This window comes from Gadus macrocephalus, chromosome 5 (genome assembly GCF_031168955.1).
Source record: "Gadus macrocephalus chromosome 5, ASM3116895v1".
Taxonomy (NCBI): Eukaryota; Metazoa; Chordata; class Actinopteri; order Gadiformes; family Gadidae; genus Gadus; species Gadus macrocephalus.
The window spans coordinates 22,031,804-22,059,699 of record NC_082386.1 but is presented as its reverse complement, the minus strand read 5'-3'; the positions used below and the strand labels follow the sequence as shown (position 1 = coordinate 22,059,699).

Below are 27,896 nucleotides of genomic sequence, written 5' to 3'. Positions count from 1 at the left end.
CACTGGTTGAATGGAGGTTTTTCTGTTTTTCTTCTATTTTAGATTTTGTTTGTCTTCGAAGTAACACCCTTACTTCAGCACCCTTATCCCTCGGCACACGTGTCTGCGCCCGCCACAGACCCCCGCCCGGAGAACCGCTGTATCACGGTCAAGGTCCAACTTCACCCACCACCCAGGCACCAGCTGCTCCCTACGCCTACGGGCTCCTCGGACTCGAGCTGCCGTCCCCGCGGCTCTGCAGCCGGCCCACACCAGTCCCCAGTCTGGGGGCCCCGACCTTTCCCCCTCCCCCCTCCATCCTGGAGACCAGAGGCTGCTGCCTTGACTGGCCATGTGTCGCAGGGCTGTCTGGAGATATATATATATATATATATTAGTGCTGCCAAGCAATTAAAATATTTAATTAAAAAAAACGCAGTTAAAATTGGTTTGCGTTAATGCCGTTAATAACGCGTTTAACTGACAGCATTAATAAATATAAATATAAAAAAACATGCGTTACACTTCACACAGTTCTGTGTTTGAACTTATTTGAACATCCGAATCGATAAATAAATATAACTCTTCAATTCCCTCAATACAACCTTATTAATCAAAGTTGAAGGGAAAACCCTACAGTTTGTAAACAGTTAAGCCAGACACAGATACAAGCCAACAGATATTTTATCTAGTCTTTTGATACCATCTTCAAGTCACAATCTCCACATTTTGAATAAAAGGATAGATGCATGAGACAACTACATCCGTTCATAAATCAGTTCATTGATTATATATTGAAGTAAATGTATCCTATATGCTATGCTATCAAAAATGTGGCCTGTCACAATGACCATAATGACAAAATGCAGAACAAGCCAGCTACCACAGACACTCTTAGCTACAGCATTCAGAAGCTTTACTACTAAGAACGTTGTCAGAATCAGCAGCTATGTTCCCCAGTGAGGCCGTGTTAGGTGCAGCGAGTTTGATTCTCTCTTGTGGAACTGTAGAAGCGCAACTTGTTCACTCCTTCTGTCTGACCTGTGGAAATAGAAATATAATATAAGAAGGTTAATGAAAGTGGCGGAAAAAGACCAACAGCTCATTTCACTCATTCACACTCCTAGTTTGACCATCGTACTTATGAGGACCTTTATTTTCCCAAACAGGAAGCTTGATCCTCCCTACTATTTCCAGCTGTTTGTAAATGTTTAAAAGTAGGCTGAAAATGGAGATTCTTCATCAAGATTTTATCTGAGACTCAATTGTGCAGGTAGAACATGCAATCTGGTGCATGCCTTTGCAGAAATTGTATGTATATTTGGCTTTATAGGCTGGTAAAGGCTCTATAGGCTGGACACCGACCTGTGAAACAGATGAAGTTCAGATGTTCTTCACAAGAGCGTTGCCTCCATGTGGAAGGTTCCACACTGGACACGCCCCCACAGGGGCTGGAATGGTGTGAGCCATCGTCCCATTGGGTGAAGTCCATCGGGTCACCGGACATCCAAAACCAGGAACTTCCTGAAAGGGACCTACCAACATTAAAATAAATGAAAGAGTTACCTGGTTGGAAGGAAGAATAATGTGGCCAAATATTTAGCTTTTGTATTTCACAAGACAAAGTGATTCACAGATCAAAAAGGACTTGATAGGCCATAACCCCCTGCAGTTTTTATATAGGGCAAACAGGTTGGCGGATGATGCTGTCAAATGGGACTGCAATACATACTGCACCACCTTAACTACCCTGGGACGTATGCCAGGATCCTGTTTGTGGACTTCAGCTGGACATTCAACACCATCATCCCTGAACTCCTACATCAGAAGCTTACTCAGTTGGCAGTGGCTCTCACCACCTGTCAGTGGATCATCAGCTTCCTGATTGACAGGCAGCAGCATGTCAGACTGGGAAGCATATCATCCAATACCCGGTCCATCAGCACTGGTGCCCCACAGGGGTGAGTCCTCTCCCCGCTGCTCTTCTCCATCTACACCAATGACTGCACCTCAAAGAACCCGTCTGTAAAACTCCTGAAGTTTGCAGAAGACAACACTGTCATTGGTTTGATCCAGGATGGTGATGAGTCTGCTTACAGACAGGAGGCGGAACAGCTGTTCCAATGGTGCAGTCAGCACCACCTGGTGTTAAACCACAACAAGACTGTGGAGATGACAGTGGACTTGGACAGAAGTCCTTTAGGTTCCAGGGATCAACCATTTCACAGGACCTTAAATGATGTCCCAACATTGACTGTCCAGAAAGAGGCCCAGCAGAGGCTTTACTTCCTGCGACAACTAAGGAGGCCGTGTTTTACTTCCTGCGAAAACTAAGGAACTAAGGAAGTTTAATCTGCCTAAAGAGCTGCTTACCACCTTCTACTCAGCCATCATTCAATCTGTCATCTGCACCTCCATCACTGTCTGGTTTGGGTCATCCACCAAACTGGACAGGGCCAGACTGCAACAGACAATAAGGACTGCAGAGAGGATCAATGAAGCTGACCTCCCCACCATCCAGGACCTGTACCAGTCCAGGGTCAAGAAAAGAGCAGCAAAAATCTCCCTCACATCCTGGCCACGAACTGTTCAACCTCCTTCCCTCTGGTAGGTGATACAGGGCACAGTTTGCCAAAACAAGCCGACATAAAGCGTTTCTTTCCCCAAGCAGTCACTCTGTTGAACGCTCAGAAATAGCCCCCACCCTTTCACTGAACAAAGTCTATCAACACTGTTCTGCTCATCTACCTCATGTATATTAAAATTCTTCAATTCCAATATTGTTATTAATATATTGCCAATGCACTGAACTGCCTTGCACTATATTTATATTTAAATCTCTGACCGTATATATATTTATATTTAAATCTTAATCTCTGACTGTACGGATATTGCACAATTTCTTCCCTCTCTTAAATTGTTATTGTATATTCTTGTCTTGCTAAATTCTATTGCATTGTTATACTGTAAACTGTTATACGCCAAACTCCGCCAATCACTCACCCTGGCTGATGCAGAGAAGCTCGTCCATGCCTTTGTCTCCTCCAGGTTGGACTACTGCAATGCACTCCTCATTGGGATCCCTGGCAAGAGCATCCAGAGGCTCCAATACATTCAAAACAGTGCTGCCAGGGTCCTGATGAGGGTGCGCAAGCATGACCACATCACCCCCATCCTGAAATCACTGCACTGGCTCCCTGTCCCACTCAGAATTGAGTACAAGGTCTCCCTCCTCACCCACCAGTGCCTTCACGGACTTGCCCCCCTCTACCTTCAGGAACTCCTCACCCCCCCGACAAACTCACGTACACTCCGTTCAGGATCCACTCACACCCTCCAAACCCGACATACGAAGCTGTGCACCATGGGTGATCGGGCCTTTTCTGCTGCTGCCCCTAGACTATGGAACGCCCTCCCTGACCACCTGAGGGCTCCACAGACTACAGCTCTTTTTAAACGGAACCTCAAAACCCATCTCTTTAAAAGAGCATTTAGCTAAACTTTCTTTGAGGTTCCCCTTTTAATAGTTTTTTTGTTTGTTTTTTTCTCTGAAGCACTTTGAGATTCTTGAATATAAAGTGCATTATAAATAAAATGTATTATTATTATTATTATTATTAAACTTAACAGTGTTCGTACTGTTCTTTTTTTTTTTAAAACAATAGGTTAAATGAGTGTTGTACTTTGAGAGCAAAGGGTTAACCAAAGTCAAATTCCTTGTTTGTTTACGCCAACCTGGCCAATAAAGCGGATTCTGATTGCCTGATAGAAACTGAGGCCTGGCCAGTACCTGCGCAGGCCCACCCAGAGGTGGCTGGTTAGTGGGAAGGGGGCAAGAGCCACCAGCTCATCAACCATCTCCTGGTCTTCTGGGCCCCTGAGGCTCAGCAGGTCCAAGTGAGAGTCTCTGCAGTAGAGCAGGGCGTCTGACCAGCACAGCCGCGTCCCCACCAGAGTGATGTTCCTCCCAGTCTCCTGAATGCTCATGGAGGGTGCAGCAGGCTCTGGGGAAACAAATGACGTTGTCGAGGGAGATCTACTCTCAGCACTATATGTCTACCTCTTATGCTCCCTTTGTTTATCCAGCAAACACAAAGCAGCACAAAATGTCAATGGAAAACCTTACAATACAAAAATTAGACTGTTCATAGCAACTCGCAAAGAAATACTTTTATTTTCAACAATAACAAACCATAATTCTTTATTTAATGAATATTTATAATTAATTGTATATTATCAAGATCATTTTTTGCATCATTGTACATTTGTCGATTTCATGAATAACATCCCAAGTACCACCTGCAATACCCTCGTGTACCACCAGTGGTATGCGTACTACATGCAGTACCCTCATGTTCCACCGTACCACAGGTTGAAAACACTGTATGTAGATTTTACTTTGCTGGATGCTTTTACCCAAAGCGTCTTAAAATACTGCCGGTGCATACATCTTACTACTATATAATAGCAGGCCTGTCAGACAAGATACTCAAGTTGGTCAGTGCGCAGCCTGTAGCTCACACACACACACACACACACACAGCACGCACCAACACACACACATACACCGCATGCACGCACATACACACCGTATACACACGCTCACGAGCACGCGTGCGCATGCTGACGCTTCAAGACAAAGGCAGCACAAGACACTGCATAAACACAGCGCACGCACGCACAGACATGCACGCCAAGCAGCCTGCAGCTCACACACACACACAGCACGCGTGTGTGTGAAAGAAATCTGCCAATGGGGTAAGAAAAATGTACTACATTAGAATTGTTAAAAATAGCATAAAAGTGTTGCCGCTGGAAAATAATAATGTATCTTAAAACTAGACAAATAGGCTAGAATTTTAGCAAACTGAGCTTACTTCAAGCAATGCAATCGTATTTATTTAAGACAGAGTAACTTAAAATAAGAAATTTAGTCTCTCAATTAGCTGACTATTAGAATTAATATCTTGAAATAAGATTAATAACTATCAAAAAGGCTTTTAAAATAAGCATTTTATTCTCTTGAGCTGACTTTAAGAATTAATACCTTGACGTTATTTGAATAACTAGCCAAAAAAGTTTAAAACAAGACAGAATATCTTAAATCAGCACGATAAAAATAAGTTAAATGGTCTCAAATTAAGGCACCAGAATCGTTTCGACTATAAAGATGTCTCATATATGTTTTCGAATTTCTGGGATATTGTCAGTAGTTGGAGACAGTTTGCATTGATCATTGCATCATCAATAGTATCAAGCAACATATCAGGTTCATTAGTCATAATGGAGTTTGCTAAAAATATAAGGTTTTTGCCTGTTTGGGAGCATTTTGATCTAATTTCCCCCAATAAGTTTTGCCTATTCATACTGCTATTAGTAGCATAATGTTTTTTAATGTTTTATTTTGTATTGGTTGTTTTTGTATGTATAGGTGAAATGCCTAATCTGTAACAAGCGTCTTGGTTATAATAACAATACATCTTCCATGTTGAGGCATTTCCTTGCCCTTCATGAGAAAGAGGCGACACCCTCACCACCTGCTGGGACTTGCACAGGTGTGTTTTGGTGTTTGCCATTTTTTTAATGGATGTGGGCTATTCCATTAGGTTACTGCTTGTTCCCTGGTTTTGTCTCTTTTGCCCAGCTTCCAGGAAGTGGAGGTGGTGAAGGATTGCCAGCCTTTCACTGTGGTCAATGGCCAGGGATTCAGGGGGCTGGCCCTGAATTAAAATTACTTGACCCTTCATATGTTCTTTCCACCAGACAGGTATTTATTATGTTATCATTCATTAACCTACATTATATATCTCTTTAAATGTCATGCTAAAAAGTGTTCTTGATTTCTCAGGCTTTAAAGGCCATGGTGGAGGAACGCTACCACCAAGGCAAAAGGGAGGCCAAGGCCCTTGTTCAGCAGGCTACTGCAGTCAGCCTAACTTCAGATATGTGGACATCCATGAATATGGAGGCCTATCTTGCAGTCACCTGCCACTTTATTGCAGATGGTGTGCTGAATACCACACTGCTTGGGGTTCAGCATTTCCCACAGAGCCATACAGACCACAAACTTGGCTGAAGCTAAGGGTGCCATTATGGAGGAGTGGGGCATCAGGAACAAGGTGACTTGTCTTGTTACTGATGCAGCTTCGAACATGCTTGCATGTGGCAGGGAGCTGCATTTAAAACAAGCTGTCTGCATAGCTCATGCCATCAACCTGATGGTAAAGAAATCCTTGGATGACACCCCTGGACTTGAGCATTTGCGTACAAGCAGTGGTCGAGTTGTTAAAAAAAGCCAGGGGGGGTGGGTGGATTTTAACTTTTAGGGACAGATCATTTGTGCTGATGACAGCGCATATGGTGGGAGACCAACGGTGTGATGATAATAATAATAAATTATTATTATAAATTATACATTAAAAATTATTATTATTATTATATTATAATATACAGTATATATATATTTATTTTTTTTATATTTTTTTTTAATTTGGCGACAAGCCCCATAGGTTGCGATCCCGTTTAAGGGTTAGGCAAACTCAGGCTTCCAGAGCCATACACTCTATTAAGTCAGATGATGGCACTCTCTGGAAAGACCCTGAAAAAATGTATAAATGTTTTGCTGGTTTTTATGAACGTGTCTATCAGTCACAAGGTGAACCTGATACTGACGAGATGGAAACATTTTTTGAAAATCTGGACCTACCTAAACTATCAGCAGAATCATCTCTTTCACTAGATAAAGAAATTAATTCAAAAGAAATAATGGAAGTGATCTCCTCCCTTCCCAACAATAAGGCAGCTGGGCCAGATGGCTTCAGTATAGAATTTTTCAAAAAATTGAGCTCTAAATTATCGCCTCTCTTATTACGTATGCTTAATTACTCAATGTTGAACTCAAGGTTACCTCCCACCTTATATAAAGCCAACATTTCACTTATACCCAAGCCAGGCCGTGACCCTAACTTGGTCTCATCATACCGCCCCATTTCACTATTGCCTATAGAAACCAAAATCCTGGGTAAAGTCTTAGCTAACAGATTAAAGGAGCACATATGTTCCATTATTCATCCTGACCAATCAGGTTTCATGCCAGGGAGACATATGTATTTTAACTTGCGTCGTTTATTTCATGTGTTGTACACGGAGCACACAGAGGAGGCTGTAGTAATCTTTCTGGACGCACAACGTGCGTTTGATCAGGTGGAGTGGCCTTATATGTTGATCACACTTGAAAAATTTGGTTTTGGACCCTCCTTTATGAAGTGGATTGAGATCATTTATTCACACCCAACTGCCTCTGTTATCACCAATCAAAACATTTCATGCCCTTTTGCAATCAATCGTTGGACCCGTCAGGGGTGCCCTCTCTCCCCTTTTTTATTTTCAATAATTATTGAGCCGCTTGCTGCCAGTGTCAGACAAAGTCAATTAATATCCCCCGTTGAGATACATGAGATGAGGTTAGTTGTATGCAGATGACATTCTTTTGTTTATATCTCGTCCTGAAACATCAATACCTGCCCTCTTGACTCTAATTAGCAGTTTCGGCAAACTCTCTGGATTCTCTGTTAACTGGGACAAAAGTGAGTTAATGCCAGTGTCCAAGGAGGTTAATATGACGTATTTATTGTCCACTCCCTTTAAAAATGCCTTATGAGCATTTTTCATATCTTGGTGTTATTGTTACGAAAAAATCTGAGGACCTCTTACGAAAGAACTGGAACAGCAAAATTTAACAGCTTAAGCAGGGAATTAATTTCTGGAAGACTCTTCCTATTTCGTTCGTAGGGAAGATTAATGCTATTAAGATGATTGTACTGCCGCGTTTCCTCCATCTTTTTCTTTGTCTAACTTTAAGCAACTAGATTCCATTATTGTATCATTTATCTGGAACTACAAAGCCGTTAGAATTTCTAAAAAACATTTATGTAAAGCAAAGAATGTTGGTGGCTTTGCTTTACCAAATTTTTAAATGTACTATTGGGCTACTCATCTGTCTATGCTTGCTTGGTGGAGAAGGGGCCCCCCCTCTATTTCAGATTCATGCCCAGCGTGGCTACGCATAGAACGGCTGCTTTGCAAAAAGTCTTCCTTGCTGGCACTGCTTAATAGCCCCACCACAGTCAAGAAGTCATGCTATAGTAACAGCCTTGTAATTCATGGCACTATACGCAGATAAAATCTTATATTAAGGCTCCAAAAATGTATACTGACACTCCCATTTGTAATAATCATTCTTTTATACCAGGCATTAACGATGCAGCTTTCTTTGACTGGAAACAAAAGGGTATTGTTAACATAAATGATTTGTATATTGAAGGAAGTTTTGCCACATTTAGACAGCTACAAACTGCTTATAATATTTCTACCTCAAGCTTTTTCAGATATTTACAAATTAGAGACTTTATTCGTAAAAATGTAACGAACTATCAGAGCCTGAATAAGCACGAAACTCTTGAGACAATGAATAAATTTGACCCGGCTACTCGCGGGGCGGTTTCCTTCTTTTACAAAATTCTTCATAAGGGAGCTTTGCTGGGTACCGAGGAGCGTAAGCAGGCATGGGCAGATGAGTTACATTTGGAACCGAGTGATGATATTTGGGATGAATGTTTGCGGAATGTGCACAGATGTTCAGTTAATGTTAGACACAATCTTATACAGTTTAAAACAGTCCACAGACTTTATTATTCCCTGGAGAAGCTAAACAAATTTTACCCTAATGTCTCACCTGTCTGTAATCAATGTAAGTCCATGATAGGTAATTTAGCACACTCATTTTGGTTATGTAGCAAACTCCATTCATATTGGAAAAGTTTTTCAATGCTTCTCTGAGGCTTTTGGGAAACGTTTGGAACCTGACCCACTTGTGGCAATTCTGGGAGCTACAAGTCCCTTGTATTTTATTAATAAATACGAGAAGAAGGCTATTGAATTTGGGATGGTGCTTGCCAAGAAATTGATATTACGTGTGTGGAAGTTGGACTCTGTGCCTACATACGACCTGTGGTTAGGAGAAATGTCTAACACACTGCATTTGGAGCGACTGAGATACTATAACGATGATAGAGGAGATGTGTTTGATAAGATTTGGGACCCTGTACTAAGATTCTTTAATGGGTAGGCTGCTCTATAGTGCTTTACTATGCATATGTATGGATATGTGTATTTTTCTTTTTTATTGTACTCTGACATTCACTTGACAAAACTTCTGATCTTTTTACTTAATATTTATGTTTTGACCATGGACTGCGGCTGCTAATTTTGATGTGCTTTGTTCTGTATGTTATATGTGTTTGTATGCTCTCTCTGTTCTAAAAACTGAAAACTTCAATAAACATATTTAAAAAAAAATATATTTTTGGGGATAAAATAAGAGCGAGTCATGTCATCGCTCTTATTTTATCCCCAAAAACGCAGCTGATCGGACGCATCGAAAAGGGGGCCAGAGTTGCCTGCGGAAGCGATGTCTGAGATGCAGAGACAGCTTCACGCTACCAGTGAGTTAGCTGTCTCGTACGGTGTGGAATGAGAGCTTGTGAAGGCACTATTGCGCAAGTACGCCTGCGTGCTTGCCAGGGATGGAAATTAACTTTTTTGCCCACCAGCCACTGTGGCAGGTAGATTTAAAAATCTACCAGCCACTCATCTTTTTTACCAGCCACTTTTTATACGCTATATATTTCTTTAATAAATGTGTACATTTTGAACAATATAATAATAACAATAGATAAGAAAAGTGTTTTTCACTTTTACTGTGAGTAGGTTCTACCAAGGAACTCAGTTGAAACGTTACACTCTTACCATGTTAAGTCATGTTTAGTTCAAAGGTGTTACGAAGTTTGGGGATAATTCATCTATACAAAGTATTTTCAATAAAAAACGAATTTACCTATTAACAATAAAACAACATGCATGGCTACACCATCATAAGTCAATTTGTTTTTTTGTATTTACATGTGACTAAATATAAATTTGTCCACAGACATGGTAACTAACGTATGATAGTAAGCATTATTGGCCCTTAATACTAACATTCAGAAAAAACACTTTCTTTCTGTTCAATAGTCTAGATAGAACTTTATCAATCACCTGTAGGAGAAATTTGTTAATGTTTGTCCCTATAAAACAATAATGGTAAAATGATAAATACAAAACACGATGGAACTGAGTAAGTCAAACCGTCCAATCTGAAGGCTCTACTTAACCACTCCCCCTACTCACTTCCACCAATGCAAAGCGAACAGAACTGAGTAGGTGCTAGTTTGTGAACGACCCAGAGAAACGCAACACAAATTCAATGTGAACATGTATGAGGCTTTAATAAAATCCCGGACGATTTTGAAATTCCGCAAAACATTGTCTCAAAAAGAAGGCATGATTAGGCCTACCCTACGTACGGGAAACACATTTGATTCCTACCTGTAACACTGTTAAATAGCGGCCCATATTGGTGGGCGCCATCCTGGTAATTTCTCTGCGTGAGAAATACGAAGTGTGGCGTGTGAGCGTGTGCATGGGTTGAATTCATGGGGCAAGCCCCAGGAATCTCCCACTTCCGGCTTCCATGAAAGAGAACCAAACTAATTCACACAATAGCGTTCATGCAAATATAGCATTAAAGGTTAATTTAAGGAAGTTCTCTCCAGTCACGCTGAAAGTAGTTTGCTGGTAGTAGCGCTTTAATTTGCAGTGTCAGAGAATTCTGAGAAATCTGAAATGCTGACTAAATTCTCAGAATTCTGACGCTGCAAATTATTGCGCGCTTCCATACCTCTCTAGATTCCCCCACACAGATTTTTTTCCTGTAGAAACCTATGGTGGAAACCGATATGCCCTCTGAACCACAAAATGTTTGAGTCACTGCTATGGAAGTAAATCTGTGCCATCGGATTTTGAAAATAAAAAGCCATTGAACTCTAAGCACTGAATATTTATGCATTGAAATAACGTATTTGGATTTGAATTGAACTCCTATTCAGCTTTATTTTTCAATGTTAAAAATTCTAAATCAAAGATTCAATGTCAAGAACTTCACGTTGATTACGTTGAAATTCAAATCCAGATACGTTATTTCAATGCATAAATATTTTTTGATCAATATATATTGGGACCCATCCTCTTTTGATGATCATGTAATGATGGACTGGGTTCCTACCTCCGTACACTTTGACCTCACACAACTGCAAAGGAACTGTTACATCAGAAGACCTGTAGAAGTTGATAAACCGTCCTTCCATTCCCCAACACCTGACAGTCTGAGTCAAGCAGCGTGGGTCATCGTTGATGATGGCACACCTGAGGAAAATAGACAGAGAGAAGATACAGTAGTCTGGTTAAAGAGGCCAGATGCCAGGCCAGTACCTGGTGTGTGCCCAGGTGGACTTGAGCAGAGCATTGGTTGTGTTTTCTGGGAGTATAATATTGTATGCTATTTCGTCATTTACACCTAAGACATTTAGCAGCAGGTCGAGGTCATTAGGGATCAAACCCGGAATGTTTTGGCTGGGAGTCTAGCAGTATTGAGTGATAGTAGGGTAGGTGACGCCAGTGATTCACCTTGGATTGTCGTTGCCATTGTTCGCCAGTGAATTTCCGATTAATATTTCCACGTCGCTGAAGTAGTGCCTTCTGTCAAACCTATTGGTGACCTCGATCTCTGACACCCTGTACACACCAGGCAGCTCCAGCCTCCACCATCTTTCGACCTGATAGTTGGTAGAGGTGCAGCTGTAGTGATTCCACTGAGGGCCGCTGTCCCCATCAATGGCGTAGTCAGCCTGCCCTTCGTTCGGGTAGGTTGAAGACTGAATAGCCGTGCCACTCAACGCCACGTTAATGCGGGATGCAGCTTAATGGAGAGTGAATAGGTGACTAGTTGGTCAAGTTGGTCTAGTTGTTGAAATAATTGCCTGTGGATAACCTTTCATCAGCCTCTAAATGGGGCACATACCTGAGAATCCAGGTGACTTCCACAGGAAGACCACAACAACTGGGGATGAGAAAATACTATTTAATTAACTAAATAAATATTTAAACTATTATCAGCTAATATTTACTAGCATATATCTGTGCATCTATTATAGGAATCTTACACAGGTCACCTAAATAAAGGAGGTCTGCTGTCGAAGGTTAGGGTTAGTTATCATTAATTATATAATATAATGTAATGAACTGGATAATGATAAATACTGTAGTGCTGTGTGGAAAACCCACCGATGAAACTGCAGATGAGATAACTTGACCCCATGGTTCTGGAAAAACAACATGCCAAGATAATGCCAGCTGTGTGGTATACAATCATTCATATTAACGTTCTGTTAAAATTGCAAAGGAATATATAATTTGAGACGGAGCTACAAGTAATAAACACATGACATTAATCCCAGGAGTCCAACAATGAGGAGTCTACCATTACAAAGCTAAACTATACAATCCTAAAATAGTTATCTCTCTCTGACTTGAAGATGGTACTCACCGTTGGAGTCGGCAGGTCCTTCTGCTGTGAATGAAGGGTCTGTATCGAGGACCAGCACCTGATATTCTTGGATTTGCTTCATTCAATGCAAATGCTCTTGTCTGCAAATCCTACTGCTTAATCACTAACCGTGAGAGTGAGCATAGGGTTCTCTGCAGGGAAGGAATCGTAAGGTCACTTTGATAGTCTTTAAGGCAAAAACAGACAAAAAAACCTTGGGTCCTAGAAATGCTTGTACTTATACACTTATACACTAACGTATCTTCAGGAAATATCCCTTTAATGGTACCACCTAAAACACATTGTCTAGGGCAGGGATGGGCAACTGGCGGCCCGCATCCTCACTCAGTGCGGCCCGCATCCTCACTCAGTCAGGCCCGCACATAATAAAAAGAATAAAAATAAAAATAATAATAATAATTGATCGAGTTACAGAAAACTCGGTCAAGAAAGATGAGAAGAATTCATAGAATTCGAAGGCAAACCCATGCGTCTAGTTTGCTTAGAAGCGATATCAGTCATTAAAGATATCCACTTAAGTCGCCACTACAACTACTACAACTGCTTGTTGGGTTTGAGTTCATTGAGTTGTTGCACTTAATGTTGGGCCACTGTTTTTCAGTTTTTTGACTTCATTGAATGATGATGTATGTGAGCCCTTTGCACTGATAAAAATACTGACCATTCATGTGGCTGTTTGAGCATGGAAAACATGAAATGAATGTATGTTGGTTCAATTAACATACCATACATAGGTTATGATTCTGGATGATTTTTTAGGTAGTGGCCATCCCCAAAATGCACCAGAATACAGGAAATCATATCTACCAAATTCAAAATTGTGTAGCTTCTCTCAGCTCACGTTTAGTTGAAGTGTGCAGTCATGTGGCCCTCCGATGGTTATGATGAAAAATGTCGCCCTCTTTATCATGAAAGTTGCCCATCCCTGGTCTAGGGTCTTGGTTTTCCATTTCTGGCACTATTATCATGCTGATAATATTGTGGCGATCACAGCCTTGGTCCCCGTGTACGGGTGCTGCAATGGATCCTGGGGGGGTCGGGGGAAGCGACACCACCACTGAGAGTTTTGGGTCTGGGTGATATGCTGTGTGTTTCGTGTGTGTTGCGTGTTAAATGAAGGCAACTCTCTAGGTGCGGTGTATGGGGCACGAGAGTTGGGAACTGCTTTGAACCTGGTCTCCCGTCTTGTCATGCCCGCACTGCTCGTAACAAAATAATAAGCAGACTTTCTTATTTGATTTGTTGAGATGTCAATGAGTTTTAATTACTAGCTTGTCTTTCCACCTATGTACCTTCCTCTGCAATTCGATATGCAAGAACATAAAATGGAAAAGCAAGACATGGTTATATTTATTCCTTCATTCATAACAAATTAGTAAATAAGTATCATTTTGGAGTATAGAATTAGAATTGTCCAATTGCATGTAATTCTAAGTAATACATTTATTTTTCAAACTTCAGTTTTGTCCTATTACACTCATGAGTAAACAAGATATCAGACAGTGGCGGTGGGTCAATAGAGGGCACTAGGGCGCCGCCCCTCCGTGAAATATTCACTTGAATATATCTGCCAACTATTAATCAACTATTATACATACACATCAGATGTGTATCTTACTTAAAAATGATTATGGCCCCACTGCTGTGTACCTTGCCCAGACGTTTATCTCTTCACATCACCTTTCACTTCTTTTCCGTTCTGGCTTTAGGGGAGGAAGAACAACCAAATTAAATGATAAAGTATGCAGATAGGATGGAAACATTACTAGCAGCTGCTCCCGTTCAACGGGGACGTTCGAAGGACGTTGAACATTTGCAATCGTTATTTTGATAGGCCCAAGTACTTCAGCTCAATTTGAATTTCCCTTCAGTACTAGTGCCGTGTTCCAATACCCGTACTTCCATGAGTATACTTAAAGGCACCTGATATTCTTGGATGTGCTTCATTCAATTCAAATGCTCTTGTCTGCAAATCCTACTGCTTAATCACTAACCGTGAGAGTGAGCATAGGGTTCTCTGCAGGGAAGGAATGGTAAGGTCACTTTGATAGTCGTTAAGTCAAAAACAGACAAAAAAACCTTGGGTCCTAGAAAATGCTTGTACTTATACACTTATACACTATAGGGCTTTGACTTTTGGCCAAAAATCATATTCGAAGTTCGTTTGTTTATTAATATTAGTATTAGAATATATTCGAATATTTATTAATAATATTTTGACCATTAAATGCCTTCAGTAATACCTGGGCTGAATCCGAATACTTAGTACATACTATTTATGTTCAGTGTCTACTGCCTAGAACGGTCTACAGCTATGCGTAGAACGCCTCTGAACTCTTCCGAACACCGCCGTAACTCCACCGGATGTTTGGAGATGACGTGTCTCCCCTCAGATGCCGGCAAAATTACCTTGATAAGTTACCTGTTTTCCGTCTTGTCATCGTTGCTATTAAATTAAAATTTTCTCTTTTTACTTAATTACTTACTTTACTTTTTTACTCTTTTTAATGTCTTTTTTTCGCCGCTTTCTATTACGTCTTTCTAAGCCGCTGTTGGTAGTGTCGGGTCAGCCATCTCTTCTTCGTCCGTTACCGGACTCGTAGTCTGGTAACGTAGTGACCTACCGTTGTATACTGTGGCGGTAGTACGCATTCGGAAACGTTTTCCGTACTACACAATGCACACTGAGCATTCGGACGCGCTATATTTGTGGCGTACTACAAAATGCATACTATAAGTATGAGTATTCGGATTCAGCCCTGAATTGGGCTTTGCGAGGTTTGTTTACAGGCGTTGCTATGGTTACCGGTCTTGCGTGTTCCAACGGTTTATTATGTTTCTAATAAATCGCTGTCTAATCAATACTTCATTCACTGCCTCTTCTGTGGTCATTACAATATTATGAATAGACTGCATGGGTTCTCCGACGTCTCTCCCTCTTGGCCTGCCCATAACAGGTTCGAATATTAAGGGCTGCCTAATATTCGTTCGAATTTTGATTTATTTTTTTGATATTCGAATTATATTCGAATCACGAAGTTCGAAGTCAAAGCCCTGATACACTAACGTATCTTCAGGAAATATCCCTTTAATGGTACCACCTAAAACACATTGTCTAGGGTCTTGGTTTTCCATTTCTGGCACTATTATCATGCTGATAATATTGTGGCGATCACAGCCTTGGTAGTGTTGGCTCGTTTGTTGGCGAACCGGTTCGAATGAACGAGTCTTTAGGACGAACGAACCGAACCGGTTCGCCTCTCTCGTTCGTTCGGTCGTCTCGTTCACCATTCCATTCACCGGAAACTCGACTGAACGAACAAACGAGTTTCCGGTAGCACTAACTCCCCTGAGTCTGACTGACTCAGCTGAGAACCGTGCAATGGCGTGCATTCCATGATGCGGTTCACCGTTACCGGGGCGGAAACTAGGCTGTATTGCGAACGACTCCTCCACGTTCAGTCGAGTTTCAGGTGAATCGATTCACCGGAAACTGGGAGTAGTCGTTCACGAATCGTATGTTCGTTCAGCTTGGTTTCCGGTAGCGGTAAATCGCATCATGGAATGGACCCCATTGCACGGTTCTCAGCTGAGTCAGTCAGACTCAGTGGAGTTAGTGCTACCGGAAACTCGACTGAACGAACCAACGAACGAACGATTCGCGAACGACTCCTCGTGGCGAACAGAATCACGCGAACTGGGTCACGGAAACGAATCATTAAATCCACCACTAAGCCTTGGTCGCCGTGTACGGGTGCTGCAATGGATCCTGGGGGGGTCTCACCACCACTGAGAGTTTTGGGTCTGGGTGATATGCTGTGTGTTTCGTGTGTGTTGCGTGTTAAATGAAGGCAACTCTCTAGGTGCGGTGTATGGGGCACGAGAGTTGGGAACTGCTTTGAACCTGGTCTCCCGTCTTGTCATTCCCGCACTGCTCGTAACAAAATAATAAGCAGACTTTCTTATTTGATTTGTTGAGATGTCAATGAGTTTTAATCACTAGCTTGTCTTTCCACCTATGTACCTTCCTCTGCAATTCGATATGCAAGAACATAAAATGGAAAAGCAAGACAAGGTTATATTTATTCCTTCATTCATAACAAATTAGTAAATAAGTGTAATTTTGGAGTATAGAATTAGAATTGTGCAATTGCATGTAATTCTAAGTAAAACATTTATTTTTCAAACTTCAGTTTTGTCCTATTACACCCTATTATAAATCAACAAAAATACATAGCGTTTATACTCGTTTAATTGTGTGACGTACTTGTCACTGCCAGCAACTATTTAAATGCAGCTGAACGTCAATAATTTGGGCTAGGCTTGTTGTTGGTCATTTGAAATAGAGCCCTCCTCCAAGTCAGGGGCCCCGGCCACGTTGAAGTCAATGTAAGCTCGCTAACGTTTTGCTGTCTATTAAGACAGCTTTTCATTGGCGCAAGAAAATGTCCCCTCGGGTCGCAGCAGTGTGCGCCTCAGGCCAATGGTATCGCTTTTCTTTTTTGTTATCACCACATGATTGGACAATTCAGCGAATTAATCAAATAGGCTACCTCCCTCAGCAGCATTCGCGCACCTCAACTACTAATGTAGAGAGGAGATAGATCGCTAACTAGCAGAGAGTTGTAAGCACTTTCCACCCTTTTCAGTGGAGGAATTGGACTCCCAAAGCAATGTTATACTTAAAAGGAGCAAGTAAGTTACATATTAATTTAGTCTTTTGGCCTGTAGCATATAAACAAAATGAAGCAACTGTCCCATATTTCTAACTGTATTTGAAGTAGACATTGAGACTCACAAAAAATGGACGCTATAGGACAGTGATCATGATTTGTCTCAATATCAGAATAACAACAATGGGTCAAATAGCAGTGCGGTGTAAGCTTATCCAGGCCCTGCAAGTCAGGATGTAGGCTATGAGTCTGAATGAATAGTAGGTAAATAGGTAGTGGCCAAAATGCACCAGAATACAGGAAACCAAATCTATTAAATTCCAAAAGATTTATGGGGGGGACCCCAGACCCCCTGTCTATTACTGTGCCCCACCAACATTTATGATCACCAGCCCCCACTGATATCAGATGTGTATCTTACTTAAAAATGATTATGGCCCCACTGCTGTGTACCTTGCCCAGACGTTTATCTCTTCACATCACCTTTCACTTCTTTTCCGTTCTGGCTTTAGGGGAGGAAGAACAACCAAATTACATGATAAAGTATGCAGATAGGATGGAAACATTACTAGCAGCTGCTCCCGTTCAACGGGGTCGTTCGAAGGACGTTGAACATTTGCAATCGTTATTTGGATAGGCCTAAGTACTTCAGCTAAATTTGAATTTCCCTTCAGTACTAGTGCCGTGTTCCAATACCCGTACTTCCATGAGTGTACTTAAAGGAAGTATACTAGTATACCGTAGTATATTGTACTATCCGTACTCACTTTTTTTTTCAGATGCGAGTGCTGTTCCAAATCGAGTACTCCATGGTGCACCAAACGGAAATTAAATGCCGCCGCGGCTCCTCCCCCGCAATAAACCTCCCGCTTTGAACGGTGAACTCTTTAAGCCTAGCAGCTATAAAAAGCTATATAAACTACAAAATGACTATTAAATGCGCGATAAAAAACAGTAATACCCCTTATGTTTCATTTGATGAAGACGACAGTGTTACCCCTCATGTTTCATTTGATAAAAACGACAGTGTTACCCCTTATGTTTTTTTCCCATGATGACTGATGAAAAACAACAGTGTAATTCCTTATGGTTTTTTTTCATGACGACCAAAAAACGACAACAGTGATGCCCCTTGTGTACTTTTTCTTGACGACCAAAAAACAACAACAGTGTTACCCCTTATGGTTTTTTCATGACGACCAATGAAAAACGACAGTGTTACCCCCTTATATTTTATTTGACAAAGACAACAGTGTTACCCTTTGTGTTTTTTTCCATGACGACCAATAAAAAACAGCAGTGTTCCCCTTATGTTTTTTTTCATGACGACCAATAAAAAACGACAGTGTTACCCCTTATATTTTATTTGATAAAAACGACAGTGTTACCCCTTATGTTTTTTTCCCATGATGACTGATGAAAAACAACAGTGTTACCACTTATGTTTTATTTGACAAAGACAACAGTGTTATCCTTTATGTTTTTTTCCATGACGACCAATAAAAAACAGCAGTGTTCCCCTTATGTTTTTTTTCATGACGACCAATAAAAAACGACAGTGTTACCCCTTATATTTTATTTGATAAAAACGACAGTGTTACCCCTTATGTTTTTTTCCCATGATGACTGATGAAAAACAACAGTGTTACCCCTTATGTTTTTTTTTCATGACGACCAAAAAACAACAACAGTGATGCCCCTTGTGTTCTTTTTCTTGACCAAAAAACAACAGTGTTGCTCCTTGTGTTATTTTTCTTGACGACCAATAAAAAACAACAGTGTTAGCCCTTATGGTTTTTTTCATGACGACCAATGAAAAACGACAGTGTTACCCCTTAAGGTTTTTTTTAGACGACCAAAGAAAAACGACAGCGTCACCCCTCATGTTTCATCTGATAAAACGACAGTGATTCCCTTTCTGTTTTTTTTCATGACGACCAATAAAAAACAACAGTGTTACCCCTTATATTTTATTTGACAAAGACATCAGTGTTACCCTTTATGTTTTTTTTCATGACGACCAATAAAAAACAACAGTGTTACCCCATATGTTTTTTTTCATGACGACCAATAAAAAACAACAGTGTTACCCCTTATGTTTTTTTTCATGACGACCAATAAAAAACAACAGTTTTACCCCTTATGTTTTTTTTCATGATGACCAATAAAAAACAACAGTGTTACCCCTTATGTTTTTTTTCATGACGACCAATAAAAAACAACAGTGTTACCCCTTATGTTTTTTTTCATGACGACCAATAAAAAACAACAGTGTTACCCCTTATGTTTTTTTTCATGATGACCAATAAAAAACAACAGTGTTACCCCTTATATTTTATGAGAAAAAAACAAAAGTGTGACCCCTTCTGTTTTTTTTCATGACGTCCAATAAAAAACCACAGTGTTACCCCTTATGTTTTTTTTCATCACGACCAATAAAAAACAACAGTGTTACCCCTTATGTTTTTTTTCATGACGACCAATAAAAAACAACAGTGTTACCCCTTATGTTTTTTTTCATGACGACCAATGAAAAACAACAGTGTTACCCCTTATGTTTTATTTGAAATAGACAAGTGTTACCCCTTATGTTTTTTTTCATGACGACCAATAAAAAACAAGTGTTACCCCTTATGTTTTATTTGACAAAAACAACAGTGTTACCCCTTATGTTTTTTTTCATGACGACCAATGAAAAACAACAGTGTTACCCCTCATGTTTTATTTGAAAAAGACAACAGTGTTACCCCTTATGTTTTTTTTCATGACGACCAATAAAAAACAACAGTGTTACCCCATATGTTTTATTTGACAAAAACAACAGTGTGACCCCTTATGTTTTTTTTCATGACGACCAATAAAAAACAACAGTGTTACCCCTTATGTTTTATTTCATGACGACCAATAAAAAACAACAGTGTTACCCCTTATGTTTTTTTTCATGACGACCAATGAAAAACAACAGTGTTACCCCTTATGTTTTATTTGAAAAAGACAACAGTGTTAACCCTTATGTTTTTTTCATGATGACCAATAAAAAACAACAGTGTTACCCCTTATGTTTTATTTGACAAAAACAACAGTGTTACCCCTTATGTTTTATTTGAAAAAAACAACAGTGTTACCCCTTATGTTTTTTTTCATGACAACCATTAGAAAACAACAGTGTTACCCCTTATGTTTTTTTCATGACGTCCAATAAAAAACAACAGTGTTACCCCTCATGTTATCTCCATGTTGACCAATAAATAACGACTGTGGCACCCCTGTCATCGTTTTTGCGGGGATCTGCACTTGAGCTGTTCAGAGTATTAACCTCCGAACTTAACAATGCACCATAAAGACACCGAATAAATTCATCTCAATGGTTATACTTGTCTTTATATTTCACATGAAATATAGATAAGAGTCTTCCAACAGAAGACATCTACCAGACTTGAACCCCGGTCTCCAGGGGGTTAGGCAGAGTGCACTCCACTGCACCACTGAGGCGATGACAATCCACAATAATCAATCATCAATAAAGAGGATATACATGACATTAAAATGTATGTGTGTGTTTCTATTATTTCCCTTATGTTTTTTTTCATGACGACCAATAAAAAACGACAGTGTTACCCCTTATGTTTTTTTTCATGACGACCAATAAAAAACAACAGTGTTACCCCTTATGTTTTTTTTCATCACGACCAATAAAAAACAACAGTGTCACCCCTTATGTTTTATTTGAAAAAAACAACAGTGTTACCCCTTATGTTTTTTTTCATGACGACCAATAAAAAACAACAGTGTTACCCCTTATGTTTTTTTTCATGACGACCAATAAAAAACAACAGTGTTACCCCTTATGTTTTATTTGACAAAAACATCAGTGTTACCCCTTATGTTTTATTTGAAAAAAACAACAGTGTTACCCCTTATGTTTTTTTTCATGACGACCAATAAAAAACAACAGTGTTACCCCTTATATTTTATTTGATAAAAACGACAGTGTTACCCCTTATGTTTTTTTCCCATGATGACTGATGAAAAACAACAGTGTTACCCCTTATGTTTTATTTGACAAAGACAGTGTTACCATTTATGTTTTTTTTCCTGACGACCAATAAAAAACAACAGTGTTACCCCTTTATGTTTTATTTGACAAAGACAACAGTGTTATCCTTTATGTTTTTTTTCCATGACGACCAATAAAAAACAGCAGTGTTCCCCTTATGTTTTTTTTCATGACGACCAATAAAAAACGACAGTGTTACCCCTTATATTTTATTTGATAAAAACGACAGTGTTACCCCTTATGTTTTTTTCCCATGATGACTGATGAAAAACAACAGTGTTACCCCTTATGTTTTTTTTTCATGACGACCAAAAAACAACAACAGTGATGCCCCTTGTGTTCTTTTTCTTGACCAAAAAACAACAGTGTTGCTCCTTGTGTTATTTTTCATGACGACCAATGAAAAACGACAGTGTTACCCCTTAAGGTTTTTTTTAGACGACCAAAGAAAAACGACAGCGTCACCCCTCATGTTTCATCTGATAAAACGACAGTGATTCCCTTTCTGTTTTTTTTCATGACGACCAATAAAAAACAACAGTGTTACCCCTTATATTTTATTTGACAAAGACATCAGTGTTACCCTTTATGTTTTTTTTCATGACGACCAATAAAAAACAACAGTGTTACCCCTTATGTTTTTTTTCAGGACGACCAATAAAAAACAACAGTGTTACCCCTTATGTTTTTTTTCATGACGACCAATAAAAAACAACAGTGTTACCCCTTATGTTTTTTTTCATGACGACCAATAAAAAACAACAGTGTTACCCCTTATGTTTTTTTTCATGACGACCAATAAAAAACAACAGTGTTACCCCTTATATTTTATTTGACAAAGACATCAGTGTTACCCTTTATGTTTTTTTTCATGACGACCAATAAAAAACAACAGTGTTACCCCTTATGTTTTTTTTCATGACGACCAATAAAAAACAACAGTGTTACCCCTTATGTTTTTTTTCATGACGACCAATAAAAAACAACAGTGTTACCCCTTATGTTTTTTTTCATGACGACCAATAAAAAACAACAGTGTTACCCCTTATGTTTTTTTTCATGACGACCAATAAAAAACAACAGTGTTACCCCTTATATTTTATTTGACAAAGACATCAGTGTTACCCTTTATGTTTTTTTTCATGACGACCAATAAAAAACAACAGTGTTACCCCTTATGTTTTTTTTCATGACGACCAATAAAAAACAACAGTGTTACCCCTTATGTTTTTTTTCATGACGACCAATAAAAAACAACAGTGTTACCCCTTATGTTTTTTTTTATGACGACCAATAAAAAACAACAGTGTTACCCCTTATGTTTTTTTTCATGACGACCAATAAAAAACAACAGTGTTACCCCTTATGTTTTTTTTCATGACGACCAATGAAAAACAACAGTGTTACCCCTTATGTTTTATTTGAAATAGACAAGTGTTACCCCTTATGTTTTTTTTCATGACGACCAATAAAAAACAAGTGTTACCCCTTATGTTTTATTTGACAAAAACAACAGTGTTACCCCTTATGTTTTTTTTCATGACGACCAATGAAAAACAACAGTGTTACCCCTCATGTTTTATTTGAAAAAGACAACAGTGTTACCCCTTATGTTTTTTTTCATGACGACCAATAAAAAACAACAGTGTTACCCCTTATATTTTATTTGACAAAGACATCAGTGTTACCCTTTATGTTTTTTTTCATGACGACCAATAAAAAACAACAGTGTTACCCCTTATGTTTTTTTTCATGACGACCAATAAAAAACAACAGTGTTACCCCTTATGTTTTTTTTCATGACGACCAATAAAAAACAACAGTGTTACCCCTTATGTTTTTTTTCATGACGACCAATAAAAAACAACAGTGTTACCCCTTATGTTTTTTTTATGACGACCAATAAAAAACAACAGTGTTACCCCTTATGTTTTTTTTCATGACGACCAATAAAAAACAACAGTGTTACCCCTTATGTTTTTTTTCATGACGACCAATGAAAAACAACAGTGTTACCCCTTATGTTTTATTTGAAATAGACACGTGTTACCCCTTATGTTTTTTTTCATGACGACCAATAAAAAACAAGTGTTACCCCTTATGTTTTATTTGACAAAAACAACAGTGTTACCCCTTATGTTTTTTTTCATGACGACCAATAAAAAACAACAGTGTTACCCCATATGTTTTATTTGACAAAAACAACAGTGTGACCCCTTATGTTTTTTTTCATGACGACCAATAAAAAACAACAGTGTTACCCCTTATGTTTTATTTCATGACGACCAATAAAAAACAACAGTGTTACCCCTTATGTTTTTTTTCATGACGACCAATGAAAAACAACAGTGTTACCCCTTATGTTTTATTTGAAAAAGACAACAGTGTTACCCCTTATGTTTTTTTTCATGACGACCAATAAAAAACAACAGTGTTACCCCTTATGTTTTATTTGACAAAAACAACAGTGTTACCCCTTATGTTTTATTTGAAAAAAACAACAGTGTTACCCCTTATGTTTTTTTTCATGACGACCATTAAAAAACAACAGTGTTACCCCTTATGTTTTTTTCATGACAACCAATAAAAAACAACAGTGTTACCCCTCATGTTATCTCCATGTTGACCAATAAATAACGACTGTGGCACCCCTGTCATCGTTTTTGCGGGGATCTGCACTTGAGCTGTTCAGAGTTTTAACCTCCGAACTTAACAATGCACCATCAAGACACCGAATAAATTCATCTCAAAGGTTATACTTGTCTTTATAATTCACATGAAATATAGATAAGAGTCTTCCAACAGAAGACATCTACCAGACTTGAACCCCGGTCTCCAGGGGGTTAGGCAGAGTGCACTCCACTGCACCACTGAGGCGATGACAATCCACAATAATCAATCATCAATAAAGAGGATATACATGACATTAAAATGTATGTGTGTGTTTCTATTATTTCCCTTATGTTTTTTTTCATGACGACCAATAAAAAACAACAGTCTTACCCCTTATGTTTTTTTTCATGACGACCATTAAAAAACAACAGTGTTACCCCTTATGTTTTTTTCATGACGACCAATAAAAAACAACAGTGTTACCCCTCATGTTATCTCCATGTTGACCAATAAATAACGACTGTGGCACCCCTGTCATCGTTTTTGCGGGGATCCGAACTTGAGCTGTTCAGAGTATTAACCTCCGAACTTAACAATGCACCATCAAGAAACCGAATAATTTCATCTCAAAGGTTATACTTGTCTTTATATTTCACATGAAATATAGATAAGAGTCTTCCAACAGAAGACATCTACCAGACTTGAACCCCGGTCTCCAGGGGGTTAGGCAGAGTGCACTCCACTGCACCACTGAGGCGATGACAATCCACAATAATCAATCATCAATAAAGAGGATATACATGACATTAAAATGTATGTGTGTGTTTCTATTATTTCCCTTATGTTTTTTTTCATGACGACCAATAAAAAAAGACAGTGTTACCCCTTATGTTTTTTTTCATGACGACCAATAAAAAACAACAGTGTTACCCCTTATGTTTTATTTGACAAAAACAACAGTGTGACCCCTTATGTTTTTTTTCATCACGACCAATAAAAAACAAGTGTTACCCCTTATATTTTATTTGACAAAAACAACAGTGTTACCCCTTATGTTTTATTTGAAAAAAACAACAGTGTTACCCCTTATGTTTTTTTTCATGACGACCATTAAAAAACAACAGTGTTGCCCCATATGTTTTATTTGACAAAAACAACAGTGTGACCCCTTATGTTTTTTTTCATGACGACCATTAAAAAAGCTGGTCTGGAGCATATGCGATTGTATCTGATGATTTGTGACTTTAAAATTCCGCTGAAAGTATGTTTGGGGTGGAAGCTTGAGTAGTGGAGTAGGGCATGTGAATCTGTAGGCTTAAAAAAGACTTTAGTGTCTAATTTCCCCGTGTTAGCGAAATCTGGGCCTTTAAAGGTTGTCACGTCCAGGAAGTCCATAGTTGTTGGGCTGGTGAGGGCTTTTAGGTTGATTGAGGGGTGGTGAGAGTTCAAGGTGTTTGTGAACTCTTGGAAGTCGGTCTGGGTGTGGGTCCAGATGCCCCAGATGTCGTCCAAGTACCGGTAATATTGGGTGGGTAATTTAGAACATTTTGGGAGGATTGTTTCCTCCCAGGTGGCCATGTAGATATTGGCATAGGCCGGGGCAAACCGTTTGCCCATAGCAGTGCCTTTAACTTGTAAGTAGTGTTTTTTGTTGAACTCAAAGTCGTTTCTTGTCAGGCTGATATCCAGCAACTGGAGGATGGCCTGGTCTGGTCTAAGTGGGTCTGGATGTTTATCCATTAGGATTTTGACGGCCTTCAGTCCCATGTTGGAGTCGATATTTGTATAGAGGCTTTCCACATCCATGGAAAAGATGAGGGAGGGCTCTTGCGTAGAGATTGCTTTTATTTTGTCGATAAAATCATAGGTGTCTTTAAGGTAGCTGTTGTGGAGGGTAGACAGGGGGTTGAGATAGTAGTCTAAAAATTCCGCTATTTCATAGCTTTCGCTGGCACAATCCGATATGATTGGTCTACCTGGGGGAAATCCAAAGGGGATTGGCCAGGTTTCTGGGGCTTTATGAATTTTCGGTAGGAGGTAGAATAGCCTTTTCCGTGGTGTGTCGTCTCCGAGTAGGTACTTTTTTTGTTTTTTTTGTGATGGTCTTGTTTTTGACCATAGACGTCAGGATTTCCTGTATTTGGGTTGCTGTTTCCTGGTAAATGGGGGCATTTAAAGGTTTGTAATGGTCGGTGTTGCGCAGTTGTCGCAAGGCTTCTTCTGTATATTTTGACCTGTCCATTATTACAACCGAACTGCCTTTATCCGCTGGTTTTATAACGATAGAGGTGTTTTGTTGTAGCTCTAAAAGAGCTTGTTTTTCCATTTCCGATAAATTGTCCTTTTCTTGTTTTGGTTGTAGACCACGCAGAACATGGTGGTCTTCCTGGAAGAGGGTAAGTAGTTTCTCCGGCAAAGCCGAAGAGTTTGGTTCCCAGTCCGATTTAGAGTGAAAGGGGGGTGATTCTCCGGGTTCCGAGTCTGCAAAATAGGATTGCAGTTTAAGTCTTCGGTGATAACTGGAGAGATGTGTCATGAAAGACTGTTTCTGGTTTTTGACGGGTGGGGTTGGGACAAAAGAGAGGCCCTTCTGAAGCAATTTGATGTGTCGGTGTTGAGGAATGAACGTGTCTGATAAATTGATGATTGACTTGTCCTGTGGTAGGGGGGGTCCAAATGATGTTCGATTAACACCAACAGGTTTTGGGTCCCTTACTCCAAAAAAGAGCGCCAGTGTTGCCACATTTTATTAGCTGTCTGTGGGGACCAATGAATGTTGTCCGCAGCTGTGTGGAATTGACTCTTATTGAGTCTGGGGATATGGTGAGGGATCTGTTTGATCAAGTTATTTAATCTACTAATATTGAGTCTATGTATGGAACTCAGTTCCTCCGAAGCATTAATGATTGGTATGTGAATTCTGGCGTTTGGAAAGGTTGCTTTAGAAACCTGAATTAATTTTTTGAGAGAGTTGTCCAGGAGGGAAGGGTTACCTCGCTGTTTATCATTTATTCCAAATGATAAGATCACTCTTTCCACCTCACTCGACGTTGGTGTGTTGTTTTTAAGAAGGTGTGTGGCATGTGAAATGTTGGCCCCCGGAAAACAATCGACTTGAACCCATTCGTCAAGGATTGCAGGTAAGCGTGCCATGTTTGAATCCCCCAGAACCAGGAATTTCCTGGTTGGTTGGAGGGTCCAGTTGGTGTGTTTGTCGCCTTTGTGTACATGGTAAGTGTATTGGTCCAAAGGGGGGGAGGGGGGTAGATCAAAGGCCGATGAAGAGAGAAGCTTAGAACTCCCCGGTTGCAAGTTGTCTGTGGCTGTAGAAACCTGCAGCAAGGGTGTATGTTGAGGGGGATGTCCTGTTGTCGCTGGGGCGGCCTTATTTTTAGACAGGCCAAGGGGGGCGAAGACTGGGGAGAGTAGGAGGTTGTCGGGGTTGGTGGATATTTCCGGTCTGCCCTGTGGGTCAGGTTGGTCCATCGTGCAGGGGGTTGGGCGATAGTCATGCATCCTTTGTCGTTTAGCGGGTGGTGGGGTTGATTCTGTTCTTTGGAAATGGAGCGTATGCCATTCATTGAGGTCATCCATTGTGGAGTCAAAAAGAGATTCCTCCACATATGGGAATGCTTTTTTGATCCAGGTTTTTGCTTTCAACCAGGATTCCACCCAAGTCCCTTCTGACAAAGGGGTTAGGGTGATTTTGAGGGCCAGAATTGTCTCGGAGTGATGTTCCGCGAGGGCTTGGAGGGATGTCTGGAGCCAGTTTTCGGCGTTTCCATTTAGTATAAATGCTGTTGCATCTTTAGGAAGTGCAGGTTTGACGGTTTGAGAGAGCCAATTTTTGACTTTTTTCAGGAACTTGGGGGCCGGTAGCTCCTCGGGGCCTCGCTGAACATTTTGAAGATGGTGGTTGGCTCTTATCAAATTGAAGAAGTTGCGTGTTTGGCGTTGGAAGTCATCAAACTCTATGTGTTTTTCCATGGTTTGGGTTCTATAGGTAAGAGAAGAGCATATATACGAAGGTTCAAAAGAAGTGTTTTGTTTGTTGTGGTTTTTAGAGGTTGCA

General features: G+C 39.9%; 2 protein-coding genes and 1 long non-coding RNA gene across 3 annotated transcripts in view; 1 reads left to right on the top strand and 2 right to left on the bottom strand.

Annotated features, from left to right (window-relative positions):
* Positions 1–418: 418 nt before the first annotated feature.
* Positions 419–17,871, bottom strand: LOC132458324 (uncharacterized). Its single transcript, XM_060052919.1, has 10 exons — positions 17,576–17,871; positions 14,132–14,184; positions 12,461–12,612; positions 12,199–12,236; positions 11,936–11,974; positions 11,542–11,833; positions 11,141–11,280; positions 3,770–3,983; positions 1,345–1,514; positions 419–1,020 (listed from the first exon to the last, which is right to left on the bottom strand). Exons 4-10 carry the CDS (start codon positions 12,230–12,232, stop codon positions 950–952), a joined length of 960 nt encoding a protein of 319 aa, XP_059908902.1. The 5' UTR covers positions 12,233–12,236; positions 12,461–12,612; positions 14,132–14,184; positions 17,576–17,871; the 3' UTR covers positions 419–949.
* Positions 9,591–11,127, bottom strand: LOC132458325 (uncharacterized). Its single transcript, XR_009525890.1, has 2 exons — positions 10,475–11,127; positions 9,591–9,667 (listed from the first exon to the last, which is right to left on the bottom strand). It is a non-coding gene; the product is annotated as an uncharacterized LOC132458325 (long non-coding RNA).
* Positions 17,872–26,198: 8,327 nt separating the features above from the next.
* Positions 26,199–27,896, top strand: part of foxn3 (forkhead box N3) — a 44,159-nt gene continuing 42,461 nt past the window's right edge. The window contains exon 1 of the mRNA XM_060051286.1: positions 26,199–26,220. Within this exon, the coding sequence (XP_059907269.1) occupies positions 26,199–26,220 (22 nt within the window). The remainder of the gene's footprint in view (positions 26,221–27,896) is intronic.